The sequence below is a fragment of the Macrotis lagotis genome, chromosome 1, assembly GCF_037893015.1.
Source record: "Macrotis lagotis isolate mMagLag1 chromosome 1, bilby.v1.9.chrom.fasta, whole genome shotgun sequence".
Classification (NCBI taxonomy): Eukaryota; Metazoa; Chordata; class Mammalia; order Peramelemorphia; family Peramelidae; genus Macrotis; species Macrotis lagotis.
The window spans coordinates 542,317,052-542,331,611 of NC_133658.1; the positions used below are offsets into that span (position 1 = coordinate 542,317,052).

General features: G+C 37.5%; 1 protein-coding gene across 5 annotated transcripts in view; it reads left to right on the top strand.

Annotated features, from left to right (window-relative positions):
* SH3KBP1 (SH3 domain containing kinase binding protein 1) overlaps window positions 1-14,560 on the top strand; it is a 451,877-nt gene that overhangs the window by 61,379 nt on the left and 375,938 nt on the right. For 3 of the 5 annotated variants that reach the window (XM_074214287.1, XM_074214288.1, XM_074214289.1), the window contains one exon: window positions 3,668-3,825. In XM_074214287.1, coding sequence (XP_074070388.1) covers window positions 3,668-3,825 — 158 coding nt within the window. Of the gene's footprint in view, window positions 1-3,667; window positions 3,826-8,329; window positions 10,814-14,560 lie in introns of those variants that run through there. The other 2 variants (XM_074214290.1, XM_074214291.1) reach the window with 2 other exon arrangements.

Genomic DNA, 14,560 nt, shown 5'->3' on the forward strand with positions numbered 1-14,560 from the left:
ACAGATGAGAAACTGAGATAAACAGGCTTAAATGACTTGCCCAGGGTCACAGTTAGGTGTTTGAAGCTAGATTTGTCTGAGGCCAGATGAATCTTCCTGACTCCAGGCCTAGCTCTTTATCTACTGTGCCATCTAACTACCTGCTTTACATACATACATACATACATACATACCCAGAACAGAGACAGACAAGATATCTTGTTGGTACCTAGTTGTTCACATGCAATTTACATGTTTTGTATAACATACTACTCATGCACAATGCCTTTAGGTACCTAGTTATATATGTTATAATATGTACTCCATGTTCTGCATATAGACATCTTATTTGTACCTAGTTACTTACATATCATTTATACATGTTACATGACATATACATTAGATATCTTATGTGACTATTTATGTTAAATATGTATAAAATATGTTACATTATATATGCATACAATAAACTATCTTGTGGGAACTTATTATATATATGTATATATATATATATATATATATATATATATATATATATATATATATATAAAACATACAAATGTGATGTAATGAAAGTCCCCCTAAAGAAGATGAGGTTCACATTGAGTCTTTGACAAAGTCCAGAACTCTAAGAGGTGGCATTGAGAAGAGAGAGTTCTCCAGCTTAGGAACAATCTGCATAAAAAGCACAAAGATTGGAGATGGAATATTCTAGCAACTACAAATAAGCCAGATAACTGGATCATAGAGAATATTATTCTCATGTATAATCTACTCTTGTTTATTCATGATAATTTCAATTTGGTTCATTTATTTTATATTATAATAATCTTGTTGTGACAATAAACACACCCCCCCCCCCCCAAAAAAAGATAGAGAAACTTCAAGAATAGTGAGAGAGAGAGAGAAAAAAAGTGTACTTCAATCAGTGTTCACATTCCAACGACTCTGTCTCTGGGATGAGTTACCTTCTTTATCATAAGTCCATCAAACAAGTTGCTTCAATATCTCTTCCCACAATCACTGTTACTAGTTATATTTCCCTCCATTCTGTTCCTCTTCATTCTCATTTATTCTGTTCTCTTTCTCCTTTCACCCTGTCCCTGCTCAGAAGTATGTTGTATCTTAGTACGCTCTCCCACGATCTTCCCTCTCTTCTGTTACCTACTCCCCATTCTCCCTTATTCCATCCCTTTCTTCTCAATTTTCTCTAGGGTAACATAGATTTCTATACCCTTTTAAGTGTATATGCTATTTCCTCTCTGAGCCATTTCTGATGAGAATGAAAGCTCACTCATTCCACCTCATCTTCCCCGTTCCACTACAGTGCAAAAGCTTTTTCTTGACTCTTTTATGTGAAATATATCCATGATAATTTCAAAACTCCCATTTGACCAGCAGTCTTATTCTCTTCCTTCAATTAATACTACTATAAGAAAAAACCTATGGACATAGTTTTAAGATCTACCTAACTCTCTCTGCTTTATCTTCCCTCTGGTGGAGAGTAACAAGTAGTGCAGTGACCAGAAGATTGATTTGTAGGTAGGGCTCCAGGTATACAGGGACCTGGGTTGATGAATTGGCTGTAAATCAGATAATATGCACCAGAATAATCAATAGGAGTTTCCAGGGAATTGTGATTCCCACTTGGAAGACTGGAAGTATATGGCGCCTTCCTTAGAAAGGAAAGCTTGTTTTTAACTTATAGTGAAGCAGTTTGACTCTGTAGATTGTAAGGAGGGGATGGATGTTTTATTTTTATCTTTGAATCCTTTTAGCCTCCTGGCAGTTAGGTTGTATTACATTTGTAGAAATAAATATAGCCATATCTGACCCTGTTGTAATGGTAATGTGTAGAAAAGTGCAAGATTTCCAATCACCCCCCCCCCCCCAATTGAATTATAGAATTTTAGAGGTGGGAGGCCCTCAGAGATCTTGTATTTATTTTACAGATGAGAAAATTTAGGTCAAGAGAAATGTCCATGGACCTGTAAACTGACATGGCTAGTTAGTGGCTAAGTTAGGGTGAAATCTGGATCTCTTGATTTCTAAGGTAGTGCTCATTCTAATTATATTTCTATATTTTATATACACATTATCTATGTGTAAATTGTATCAAACATTATAGTCTTGTGACATACATAATGGAGATAGTTCACAATTCATTGTTACTTATTGTCTCTTTTCTTTTGCTTTTCTTTCCTCTCTATCTCTCTCCCCCATGCCTACTAATTTTGCTTTTCTCTTTCTCTCCCCATCACTCTTTCCTCTTCCTCTCTTTCCTTTCCCTTTGTCCCTTTCCATCCCCTTCCCCGTCCTCCTTTTCCCTCCCCCTTCCCTTCCTCCTCTTCCTTCTAGGGATTGAACTACAACGGTGTTTCCTAACTCCAAACATACTTCAGACCAGTAAAATATATTTATTTTCCACATTTGACTGCTCTGTTCTCCAGAACATTCATTACTTGAGGGGACTGAGAGGGACTGGGGGCCAGATGAAGCAATATGAGATAGGGATAGGAGCAGAAAGAATAGGCTGCTGTTGTGTGCTCTTCTTGGCAATCAAGATAAGACAGTTGCTGTTTAGAAAAACCCTAAAGCTTGGAGTAATGAATCTAAAGCCCCAGTTAGACTTTTTTTTAATGTTAATTTAAACATTTAGGACACCTTTGCTCCTCTTGGCCAAGAATAATAGTAGTCAGTTAGGTGCTATCATTTAGGAGGATCTAACACCTACAGCCTACAATACTTCAGAATACAAGCAACCAGATTAAAATGCAATTGGGAAATATTTAGCAAAAGAAATGAATATGCAATAAAACATAGATAACATTACATTTTAAAAGTAAGTCAATCTGTGACCTACTGGGATCCTTATTCACTAAATAGTGACATTGTTTCTACTTTACTTGATTACCACTGGCACAATAGATAGAGTACTGGCCTTGGAATCAGGAAGACATTCATTCAAATCCTGCTTCTGATGGGAACTAGCTGTCTTAAATTTCTTCCTCAGTTTCTTTATGTGTAAATTAGAGATAATAGCATTTACCTTCCTGGGTTGTTGTGAAGATGAAATAAGACAATATATGTACAACATTTTGTAGATATTCAAGCATAATATAAATGCTAGTTGTTATATGTTATTTTAATTATTGTAATGATAAGAATGATGATATGCCATGAGCTAAAAAATGTTTGAGAACCATTAATATAAGGTATGAGACTTCCTTTCTTGATGATGGCAAAATTAGATTTTTTAGCTTCTACTGAAGATGGAGAGGAAAGATGTTTTCTTAAATTTCCAGGGTAGGTTTGGCATATTTTGTTTGTTTCCATCATAGGAATATCTATTATGGTGATAGAGCTGAAAGTGTGGATTTTCCTTCTTTCCATGCTTGCAGGCATGTTGCTCATGTACCAACCATTAAAGAAGCTGCCAGGTGTGTGTGTGTGTGTGTGTGTGTGTGTGTGTGTGTGTGTGTGTGTATGTGTATGTGTGTGTGTCTGTGTCTTACCATTCAATATTTTATATCACTTCTTTGGATTTATTCATAAATCTGCTACCATAACAAGTGTTATTTTAATATATTTATAACTGGGGAATTCTTTTAATTTTGACTCCATGGCATCTTCAGTAATGGGTTTCAACATTAATTAACTTAGTGTTGATATTCTTCTTTTGTTCCAGTGGAGGCGATAGTGGAATTCGACTATAAGGCTCAGCATGATGATGAGCTGACAATCAGCGTGGGTGATATCATCACCAACATCAAAAAGGAAGATGGAGGCTGGTGGGAAGGACAGGTTAAAGGCAGAAGAGGTTTGTTCCCTGACAACTTTGTAAGAGTGAGTACAAAGTGAAACTGTTCTTGTGTTTTCTGTATGAAATTTACTTAAAACTGGTTGTGACTGTGTTTGTTGCTTATAGAACTCAATTGTCTAATTTTTGAAGATTCATCTCATTATGCTCTGTGATTGGAATGCATCGAAGGATAAATTTTGCTTGGTATTTGGATATTATTTCTGATAGCCAGAATGGTCAGCTTACTCATGATTCATGTTCTATCTGTTTTGAATTGCTAGGTGGGATGATTCCCCCCCAACTATCATTATAATTAAGTGGAATTTTCATTTTTCATAGATATCCTTAATTGTAATGTATTCATCACCATGTAATTTAATATTTCTATGGCTAAATACATAGTACTTTTTCCTTCTTTCTATAATATATGATGGAAATATTTTTATTTATGTTTTTGGAACATTTATGAGAGCAAATCATGTTTTAAAGTTATATTTAAATTCACATTGACTTTAATTTTGTTGTATATATCATATCTTAGATAATGTCAGAAAAATTTAAAATGTGTCAGGATTTATTTTTGCTTTATGATAGTCCCAAGAACTTTGCCTTTGAGGCATATGGTTTCTCCATTACATTTAAAATATAGTTAAAATAAAAGGCCCTGATAAGGTGATATAAATATAAAAGCATTTACATTTGTATTCTTTCCTTCCATTTTGTTCATATAATTTCTGATCTGAGATATCTCAAATGTTCCATTTTCATTTACTATTTCTGCCCTCTACACACACACACAACATACACACAACATATACACATACATACACTTTGCTAATGAAAAGAACAAAGAAATATTTAACCTTAAAGGTTATTTTTTTTTTTAGAAATAATTGTTCAATTTGCAAAAAAAAATTGCAGAATTTTCTCTTTGGGAATAAATATAAAAATACTATATTAATTATAATGATTTAGATATTATTGTATAGTTGCTAACAGTTAACTTAGTAATTCATATATTTTCTCTCCTACTGAATGCAAGGTCCTTGAGGACACAGGCCTTGGTTTTTTGCCTTTGTGTTTTATAGTACTTTTCATAGTAACTGGCCTTGTAGGAAGCACTTAACAAATTCTTATGTCTGACTAACTCTTCCATTTTCCTCTCTCAGTGTATCAGTCATTTCTCAGGTCCTGTCCAGTTCTACTTCAGTTGTGTTTCTTGCATCAGTTCCTTCTACTTGTTCTTCCACCACTTGTGTGGTGACTTTTTTACCTATTCTCCACTAGAATACTATTAGCCTTGTCATCTTCTATTTATTCCCCCTTTTTGGTCCATTCTTCACACAAATTCCCGAGTAATATTCCTAATGCATAACTTTGCTCAGTATCACTTTTCTGCTTAAGAAATTGATTGGGGGGGTGGAGCCAAGATGGCGACAATAAAGGATCAAGTCTTAGGCACTCTCTGATAAAACTTTGAAACTAAGGACTCTAACTAAACTTTCAAGAGACAGAACCCACAGAGGGACTCAGCGAGGCAGTTCTCCTACTCAAGGTAACCTGGAAAAGGGCAGAAAGGCTCTGCTCCCCGGGGTCGGAGGGGCGGCCTGCCAGAGTGAAAGAACTTCAGCCTCCCAGAGGCAGCCCCAGGGCGCTGGGAGCCGTGGCTCACAGCAGAGGGAGAGTCTCCTGAGCTGCCCCCCCAGGGAACATGGGGCACAAAGTGGGGGAACAGCAGGGAACCTCTGCCAGAGCAAGCACATGGAGCCCAGCCCTCAGGGCACACAGCAAGCAGCATGGTCTTTCAGTAGCCCTGATCCAGAAACAGAAGCAGGAGCCCCCAGGGCATGAGCCCATTGAACCTAGGGAGGGGAGTGAAGAGAGAGACAGCAGAGCTCTGTCCTCTGCCCCTGGAACCCGACTCTGGGGCTCTGACCACATTCAGATCCTTATCACAGTCCAGGCCCCCCATAGAACAGCAGGCCCCCCCCACCTCAGCCCCAAGGCAGAGGGGGGCCCATATGGTCATTCACAGACCAGGAGGGAGGACAGAGCCTCACACACTGAGATCCTTGTGGGAGTGTCCCAAAAGCTCAGGAAGCACCGCAAAACCAGGCCCAGGCTGGGAAAATGAGCAAGCAGAGAAATAAGAGGAGCATCATTGAGAAATATTTTGCAAATGAGCCCAAGAAGGATCAAAATACTCAATCTGAAGATGAGGAAGCACAAGCTCCTGCATCTAAAGACTCCAAGCAAAACAGAAATTGGGCTCAGGCTATGACAGAGTTCAAAAAAGTCTTTAAAAATCAAATGAGGGAGTTAGAAGAAAAACTGGGAAAAGAAAGGAGAGAGATGCAGGAAAAACATGAAAATGAATTCAGCAGCTTAGTCAAGGAAATCCAAAAAAATGCTGAAGAAAATAGCATGTTAAAAACCAGCTTAGGTCAAATGGATAAAACGGTTCAAAAAGTTATTGAGGAGAAGAATGCTTTAAAAAGCAAAATTGGCCAGATGGAAAAAGAGATAAGAAAGCTCTCTGAGGAGAACAAATCCTTCAGACAAAGAATAGAATTCAGGGAGATTGATGAATTTACCACAAATCAGGAATCAATACTTTAAAACCAAAAAAATGAAAAATTAGAAGAAAATATGAAATATCTCATTGAAAAAACAACTGATATGGAAAACAGACTTAGGAAAGATAATTTAAAAATTATTGGAATACCTGAAGGTCATGATCAGGAAAAGAGCCTTGACATCATTTTCAAAGAATTACTACAGGAAAATTGCCCTGATATTCTAGAAGCAGAGGGCAAAATAGAAATGGAGAGAATCCACCGATCCCCCCGAGAAAGAGATCCCAAAAAACCAACCCCTAGGAATATAATAGCTAAGTTCCAGAACTCCCAAGTCAAAGAGAAAATATTACAAGCAGCCAGAAGGACACAGTTCAAATATCATGGAGCTGCAGTCAGGATCACACAGGACTTAGTAGCAACTACATTGGAAGCTTGTAGGGCTTGGAATATAATTATGCCGGAAGGCAAAAGAGCTTAGAATGCAGCCAAGAATGAACTACCCAGCAAGGCTGAATGTCCTCTTCCAGGGAAAAAGATGGACTTTCAATGAACTAGGGGAATTTCAAATGTTCCTGTTGGAATGGCCAGAGCTGAACAGAAGGTTTGATCTTGAGATACAGGACTCAGGTGAAGCATAGAAGTGGAGGAGAGGGGGAAAATATGAGGGACTTAATGATGGTGATGAACTGCATGTATTCCTGCATAGAAAAATGACACTGATAATACTCATATGAACCTGCTCAGTTAATAGAGCAAGTAGAGGGAGCTTTTATAGTTGAAGCACAGGAGAAAGCTGAATTCGAAGATAAAATATGCTGTAAAAATGGAGTCAATAGAAAAAAAGGGAAATGGAATGGGAGAAAGAAAAAGGAGAGGGGGGGAATAGGCCAAGATATTTCATATAATAAGATTTTTCTTTATTACAATGAGCTATTGCAATGATATGGAAGGGGCTAGGCAAGGGGGAATGAGGGAACCTTTGCTCTCATCAGAGGTGGCTAGGAGAGGAAACAGCATATATATATACTCAATGGGGTATAGACATCTGGAGTAAGAAGGAGGGGGGAGCAGGGGGAAGGGGTGGGGATGTGAATAAAGGAGGAGAGGATGGACCATGGGGGGAAAGTGGTCAGATATAACACATTTTCTTTTATACTTTTTGCAAGGGGCTGGGATTGGAAGGCCTGTCCAGGACCATAGGGCCAGGTGGATGCTGGGCCTAAGGGGTGGTAAGGGGGCTCATGGCCTCTTGGCCCCAGGACCAGGGATCTGTCTGCTGCGCCACTCAGCTACCCTACAGCAGAGTCAGTGAAAGGAGAGAGAGAAAATAGAGTACATGGTAGTGGAGAAATAAGAAAGGAGGGAGTTGCAATGAACAATGGCAACATTGGAAAAATATGGAAGTAACTTTTGCGATGGACTTACCATAAAGAATGTGATCCACCTGTGACAGAGTTGTTGGTGTTGGAACAAAGACTGAAGCACATTTTTTATTATTTTTATTTGGGGGAGGGTGCAGGGCAAATGGCGCTGGGTGGCCTACCTGGAGACGCATAGCAGCATGATCGTTGGTTGTCTGAGGCTGGATTTGGACCCGGGTGGTCCTGGCTCAAGGGCCAATGCTCTGTCCACCACCCAGCCACCCCTACCATTATTACTATTTTATTTTATTTTGGGTCTTTTTTCCCCCTTCATTTTGGTTTTTGCAGGGCAGTGGGGATCGGGTGGCTTGCATGTCACACGGCTGGGTGATTGTTGGGTCTACGGGGCTGGATGTGAGCTCGGGTGCTCATGGCTCCAGGGCTGGTGCTTCATCCATTGTGCCACCTGGCCATACCTACAATTATTACTATTATTTTTTTAATTTTAATTTTTTTCTCCCCTTTACTTTATTGCTCAAGCAAGTGTATATTTATGGGGGGAGGGGGTATTTCATTTGCTCTTAAACAAGAATATTTTATTAATGTAAAAAAAACACATTTGTACAAAATGAGAATAAAAAAAATTAAAAAAAGCTTATAATCCTAAAAAAAAGAAATTGGTTGGTTTCTCATTGCCTTCTCCCTTTCAAATCTACTTTATATGTTCATGTTTATCTTAATTTAGTCTATATAAAAATTCAAAGGATGGTAGATATATTTTGAATTTTTTTTCCCTCTTAAAGCCATCCCTGAGAAAATAAGTGAAAATGTTTTAATTTTTCTCTTACCTCCCTCCCCCCTCCCCAAATCCTTAGCATGCTGTAATGCTGCCCCTTTCCTCAACTGTAAAATGGGGGTCATAATATTTATCTTACAGGGTTGTTGTGAGTGCATTGTTCAGTTGTGTCCAACCATGGCTACCATTTTTGTCCTTATCATCTCCTGCCTGGACAATTGTAGTCTCCCTTTTGGTCTTCCTTTCTTAAACCTTCCCCTTTACCCACTGCTTCCTTCCCCCCTGCTCTAATGATTTTCTTAAATTTCATGTCTACTCATATTACCCCCTTGGTCATCATTCTATTTATTGTTCATTTGTGTCCTACTCTTCAAAACCCCATTTGGAATTTTCTTGACAAAGATACTTAGAGTGGTTTGCCATTTTCTTTCTCCAATTCATTTTACAGATGAGACAATTGAGGAAAACAGGGTTAAATGATTTGAACAGGATCAAACAGCTAGTAAGTATCTGAGGCAGGTTTTGAATTCAAGTCTTCCTGACTCTCCACCCCTCACAGCTTTCGTGCTTCCTTATTGCCTCTAGTCAAATAGAAATTCTTCTATTTAAATCTCTTCCCAAACTTGATCCTTCTGTTTTTCCAGTCTTCTTAAATATTGCTTTCCCCTTTATACTTTGTGAGCCTGCCATACTGGTTTCTTGTTTGTTTGTTAATACCCACATGGTATTGCCTTCCATCTATGAACTTTGGCTATCCCTCATGCTGTCATAATTTTCCCTCTACCTCCATCTCAGAATCCTTGATTTACTTTCAGAATTTCCTTCAAGTATCACATTCTGCATGAAACCTTCCCTGGTCTTCCCTGTGATTAGTATATGCCCTTCCTAAATCACATCATATTCATTTGGAATGTGTTATGGATATACTTAGGTATATGTTAGCTCCTCCATTAGAATGTAAGCTCCTTAAACACAGAAATTCTTTGATTTTTGTCTTTGCATCCCCAGGGTTTGGCATAATGCTTTGTTAAGGTCGATGATTAATCATTGCTCAATGATTGAGAGTTACTCTTCAGATTATAGGATTATTGATTTAGAATTGGGAAAAACGTTTGAGGCCATCTGATTCAACTTTTCCTCATTTTACAGATGAGGAAATTGAAACAGGTAACTTATCTAAGGCTACAAAGACTGTAAATGTAGGAGCCACACTTTGACTCCATAGTTAACATTTCCCCTCCCTTTATTATTCCTTCCTCTTATAAATATAAGCGTGTAACAGAAACATAGCCATTTATCAGCATCAAATGAGTCCTATTTTTATTCACGTATGAATTTTTTCTTCTGCACTCTACAGAGCAGCATAAAATAAGGAAAAACTTTGTATTTAAATGAATGGTATGGGCAATGAACATGGCTTCTCCAAAATATTGGGAACAATGGAGGGTACCTGCCCTTTTCTGTGTAATACTGTGAATACTCTTTTCAGATGTGGAAGGTACTTGAATGTGTGCAATTTTGCCCTGGTAGAAAGAGGCACACCTCATCCTCACTGCAGGAGCAGTCAGTGCCATGTGGCTATGGCAGAAAGTAGGGGTGAATCATGGTAGAAGTCAGAGCCTAGAAACAGCTTGCCTTCCTTGGCCTTGGTTATTTTTCCTCTGTGAACAAAAACCTCTACAGATTTCCTGACTCGGAGAGTTATTAGATCATTTAGCTAACCATTTAAACGTACATAGATATGCACACACATATTTCCTTAAACCCTCAACAAAACCATATGCTTTTACATTTTAAAATGAGGAAATGTGAGAGGTAGGATGGTAGAAACCAGAATGATTTTTTTTATTGTACTTGAAGATATAGGAGGAGCTGGGACCTTTTATATTTTCATCACTCAAATGGAGATGTAGAAGACAGGAAGCTGTGGTAAGGGTAAAAAAGAATATGTGGACTTTTTTGGTTATACTTGACTGGGTGTGAAAGAGGAGTAACTTTGGCTGTTTATAGATACAAATGAGCATTCCATTAAAAATCTACGTATGTTTTAATGTAAAACTATACTTTGCTAAATAAAATGTAATTGAAATTGAATATCAACTTTCTTGAGGATCACATTTGCCAGCTTGGTTTTATTGCTGTTGGGTTTTTTTTTCAGAGGGTGGGGTAAGTTGGGCAGCTCATTTGCATATCTTGGTGCCACATTCAAAGAAGGAAAGTCTGAGTCTAAGCTTTTTAAAATACAGTACAGTGGAGAAGAGGTTCACCGGTTTACATATTTGTGAGACTACTTATGGTAAGAATTGTTACTTCTCTTATTCTTCTCTCCATGTGAAATGAGCTTTGCATACTGAAAGTTTGTGCTTTATTTAATGCTAAGATACGGTAGGTTTTGTAATGGACACAGCGTGAAACTCAAATAGGTTGTTGGTCTCTTATAACGGACCATCTTGCTGCTTTTTTAATTACTACTTGGTTTTGTTGTAAAAATTTATTTTGTGGAGGCAGTAATTCTATGAATTGACTCTTTAGGAAATGTGTATTTTCAAACAGGAATTTTTTAATACATAAATATTTTGTAATGGATTTAGGATGATTTTGCTTGAGTTAAATATATATTTATAAATGTGTAGACACCCTTGAATATATCAACTTCCTCAAAACTTCTATAAGAAGTCTCTTTAGGCACTAAATAATTTTGTAGAATGCATTTTTTAAAATATATAAAAGAAATATGTTATGTTTTCATTTAAAATTTTACTGAATATATATTTTTGGGAAGACTAGGTTTTATTTCTATTATTAGTAACAGAAAAATAAATTATTATAGAGGCCAGTGAATAAATCTGTGTTTAGTTTCAGTTTGGGGCAATGATTTCTGCCTACTGTATATATTTCTATGTCAGAAATGCATATAATAGTGCTTATCTGATTTTATTTAAATGTGAATAAGCCTTTGGTTGTTCTTGACTGCTTCTATTTTTCCCTTTTGGTATCCTAGATCTAGGAGACCTTGGTGTACAAAAGCCATTCCTGTCTTTTGCTAGATATGTGACTTTTGTGAGTGAGGATATGTGGGGACTGGAAATGCATTCACTACCCCTGGGCTCATTTCCACAACTCAGTAGCTTTATTTAACCTGCTCTGTTTCTGATCTATGTTGATTCCTCCCTCCTTCAGAAGCTGGGAGCTTAACTCATCTCATAATGGTTCTTGATTTAGTATCAGAACTACTAGACTTTAATGACCCACCAGTCTCAGCCTCCTTGGTAGTAGGATTACAGATGTGTGCAAACATGCTCAACCTAGTTATATGACTTTAGGCAGGTACCTTAATTTTCATGAATCTCATTTTCCTTATATGTAAAGTGGTAATATTTGTGTTAGCTACCTCATAGGTTTCTTGTAAAGGTCAAATGAAACAACATATGTGAAACACTATGAAAATTAACCTAAGTGATTATTACTTTTAAGTACATTTTCTTTGTCTTAAAATGTGCTCTAAAACAAATGTGTCTGAAATTTTAGTGCTGAGTATTATTTTAATGAAATTTAAACATTGTTCATAATGAAGGAAGAAATGCATTCTTAGTTTTAATGTAAGAGGGGAGGAACAGTAGAACATTTTGGTGTTAGGTGGCAGGAGCTGAAAGTTTAGGTTAAAAAACTCCACCCAGTGCCTTTACCCCTCAATCTACATAAATTTGGTATAGTGTGAATAGCATTAAGTTGAGAATCAGGACATCCAACAGAGAGACACAGCCTTGGTGATGCAAATGTTTACCGATTTGGAATCACCGATTTGGAGTTAGGAGATACCTGTGCTTGCATCTCTCAAAGTTAGGAGAGGCCCATCTTTGCATCACTCACATTTCTCTCCCCACGTGGAGGGCAAGCAAGCCTACCTCAGGAAAGGAAAATGATGTGTATGGGCTAGCAAGTAGACTGATCTGGCTGGAGCATAGAGTGAATTTAGGGTTGTCATTTATAATTAAACTTGAAGATAGACTGTAGCCAGTTGCAGAAGAGTTTGTATTTGATCCTGGTGGCAATAGGAAGCTTCTTGAGTAAGGGAGCCATGCAGTTGAACCTGTATCAGTTTGGGAGCTGCGGGGGTGGGGGGTGGGGATGGACTGGACAAGGAGAGAGACCGGATGAGAGACTTATTATTAAATCAGACAATAAATATTGATTTCTCATTATGTGCCATAAGCATTGGGGATGCAAAGGAAAGTTAAAATATAGTCCTTGTTTTCTTTTTCTTTTTTGTTTTTGGCAAGGCACTGGGATTAAGTGACTTGCTCAAGGTCACACAGCAAGGTAAATTATTAATTGTCTGAAGTCAAATTTGAACTCAGGTCCTCCTGACTCCAGGGCCAGTGCTCTATTTACTGCGCCACCTAGCTGCCCCTTAGTCCCTGTTTTCAAGGAGCTCATATTCTGCTGTGGAGGATAGCATACAAAGAAGAGGTAGACTAGTTAGTAGGCTATCTTAGTAGTGTGTACAGGAGCTGTTGATGGTCTAAGCTGGGGTGATTGTGGTTTTAGTAGAGAGAAGGAGACAGGTGAGAAATGTGGTGGTCAAAACAACTGATTAGTGTTGGGAATAAGTGAAAGTGATTAATTCTTAGGCTGTAGTTCTGGGAGACTGAAGAAACTAATGAAGTTAAGAGGAGAGGTGAGCTTAAGGAGAATGATAATGAATTTTGTTTTGGGGAATTGGGGATCAAAGGGCAGTTGTCCTCTTGGCATTTGGGTAGAAACTATCAGGTGTTCAGTTGTTTTTCAGTCATGTTCAACTCTCCAGGACTCCATTTGGGGTTTTATTGGCAAAGATACTAGGATAGTTTGCCCTTTCCTTCTCCAACTCATTTGACAGATGAAGAAAATGAGACAAACAGGCTTAAGTGACTTTGCCCAGGGTCACACAGGGCTAGTCTGATTCCAGATTTGAACTCACAAAAAGGAGTCTTTTTAACTCTAGTACTAGTACTCTGTCCATGGCTACCCATAAATCAATTTTTGGTAAATAAAATAAAAAATTTAGAGCTTATAAAGGACCTTAGAGATCAATTAGATCACTTAGCATTGAGAATCCTTCCTAGAGCTTAATGATGATTTTGAATATGATTATGGTACCAGATACTTAATTATTGATGTAGAAATTATTGGGGTTTATTAGATTTTATTTTATAAACATTTTGGAACTAGATGACTACTTAGAATCAGTCATATATTTGGGAAGGACCTTGGAGATTGTGTATCCAGTGTTTTTATTTTGTGTCTCATGAATGATACCTTTGGCAATTTGGTGAATCTTTCTCAGAATATGTTTTTAAGTTGAATAAAATAAAAATAATTAGATTATAAAGGAAACAAATTATATTGGAATAAGTACCAAAACATTAACACCCCCCCCCCCCAACAATCGGGTATATGGATCTCTCTGGTCTAAAATCATGAATCTAAAGGACTACTACCCACCTTCAGATTGAGAGAGTAGCACAAAAGGAATCAGAGCTTCTTGCTCTTCTCCTTCCCCTCCCCTCCCTTCTCTTTTTTTCTTCTTTTATTTTTGGAACATAGCTAATGTGGGAATTTGTTTTGTTTGACTACATATTTGCAATGCTTTTTCTTGCCTTCTAAATGGGATGGGGATGGGTGGGAGAGAGAGAGAGAATTCAAAACTGAAAATAAAATAGAAAAAAAACCCCTCTGATTTATTTCACTCTTCTCATGTTTGCCCAAGGTTATTTTACAGTGACAGAGTCAAACCAAGGTCCTAGTCTTTTGTATTTAAATAGAATTTTATCAAGGAAGTTAATGAAACTATTCTGGTATGTCTCAAAAATATATTGTGGGTAGTAAGATAGGAACAGGAAAAATCATTTACTACTGTGAACAGGTCATCAGTTTTGTATCTGTAACTTGAGAGTTATAAAATACTAGCTAACACACACACACACACATATATATATATGTGTGTGTGTATATATATATATATATATATATAGATATATATAATGACTGCAAAGCACTTTAA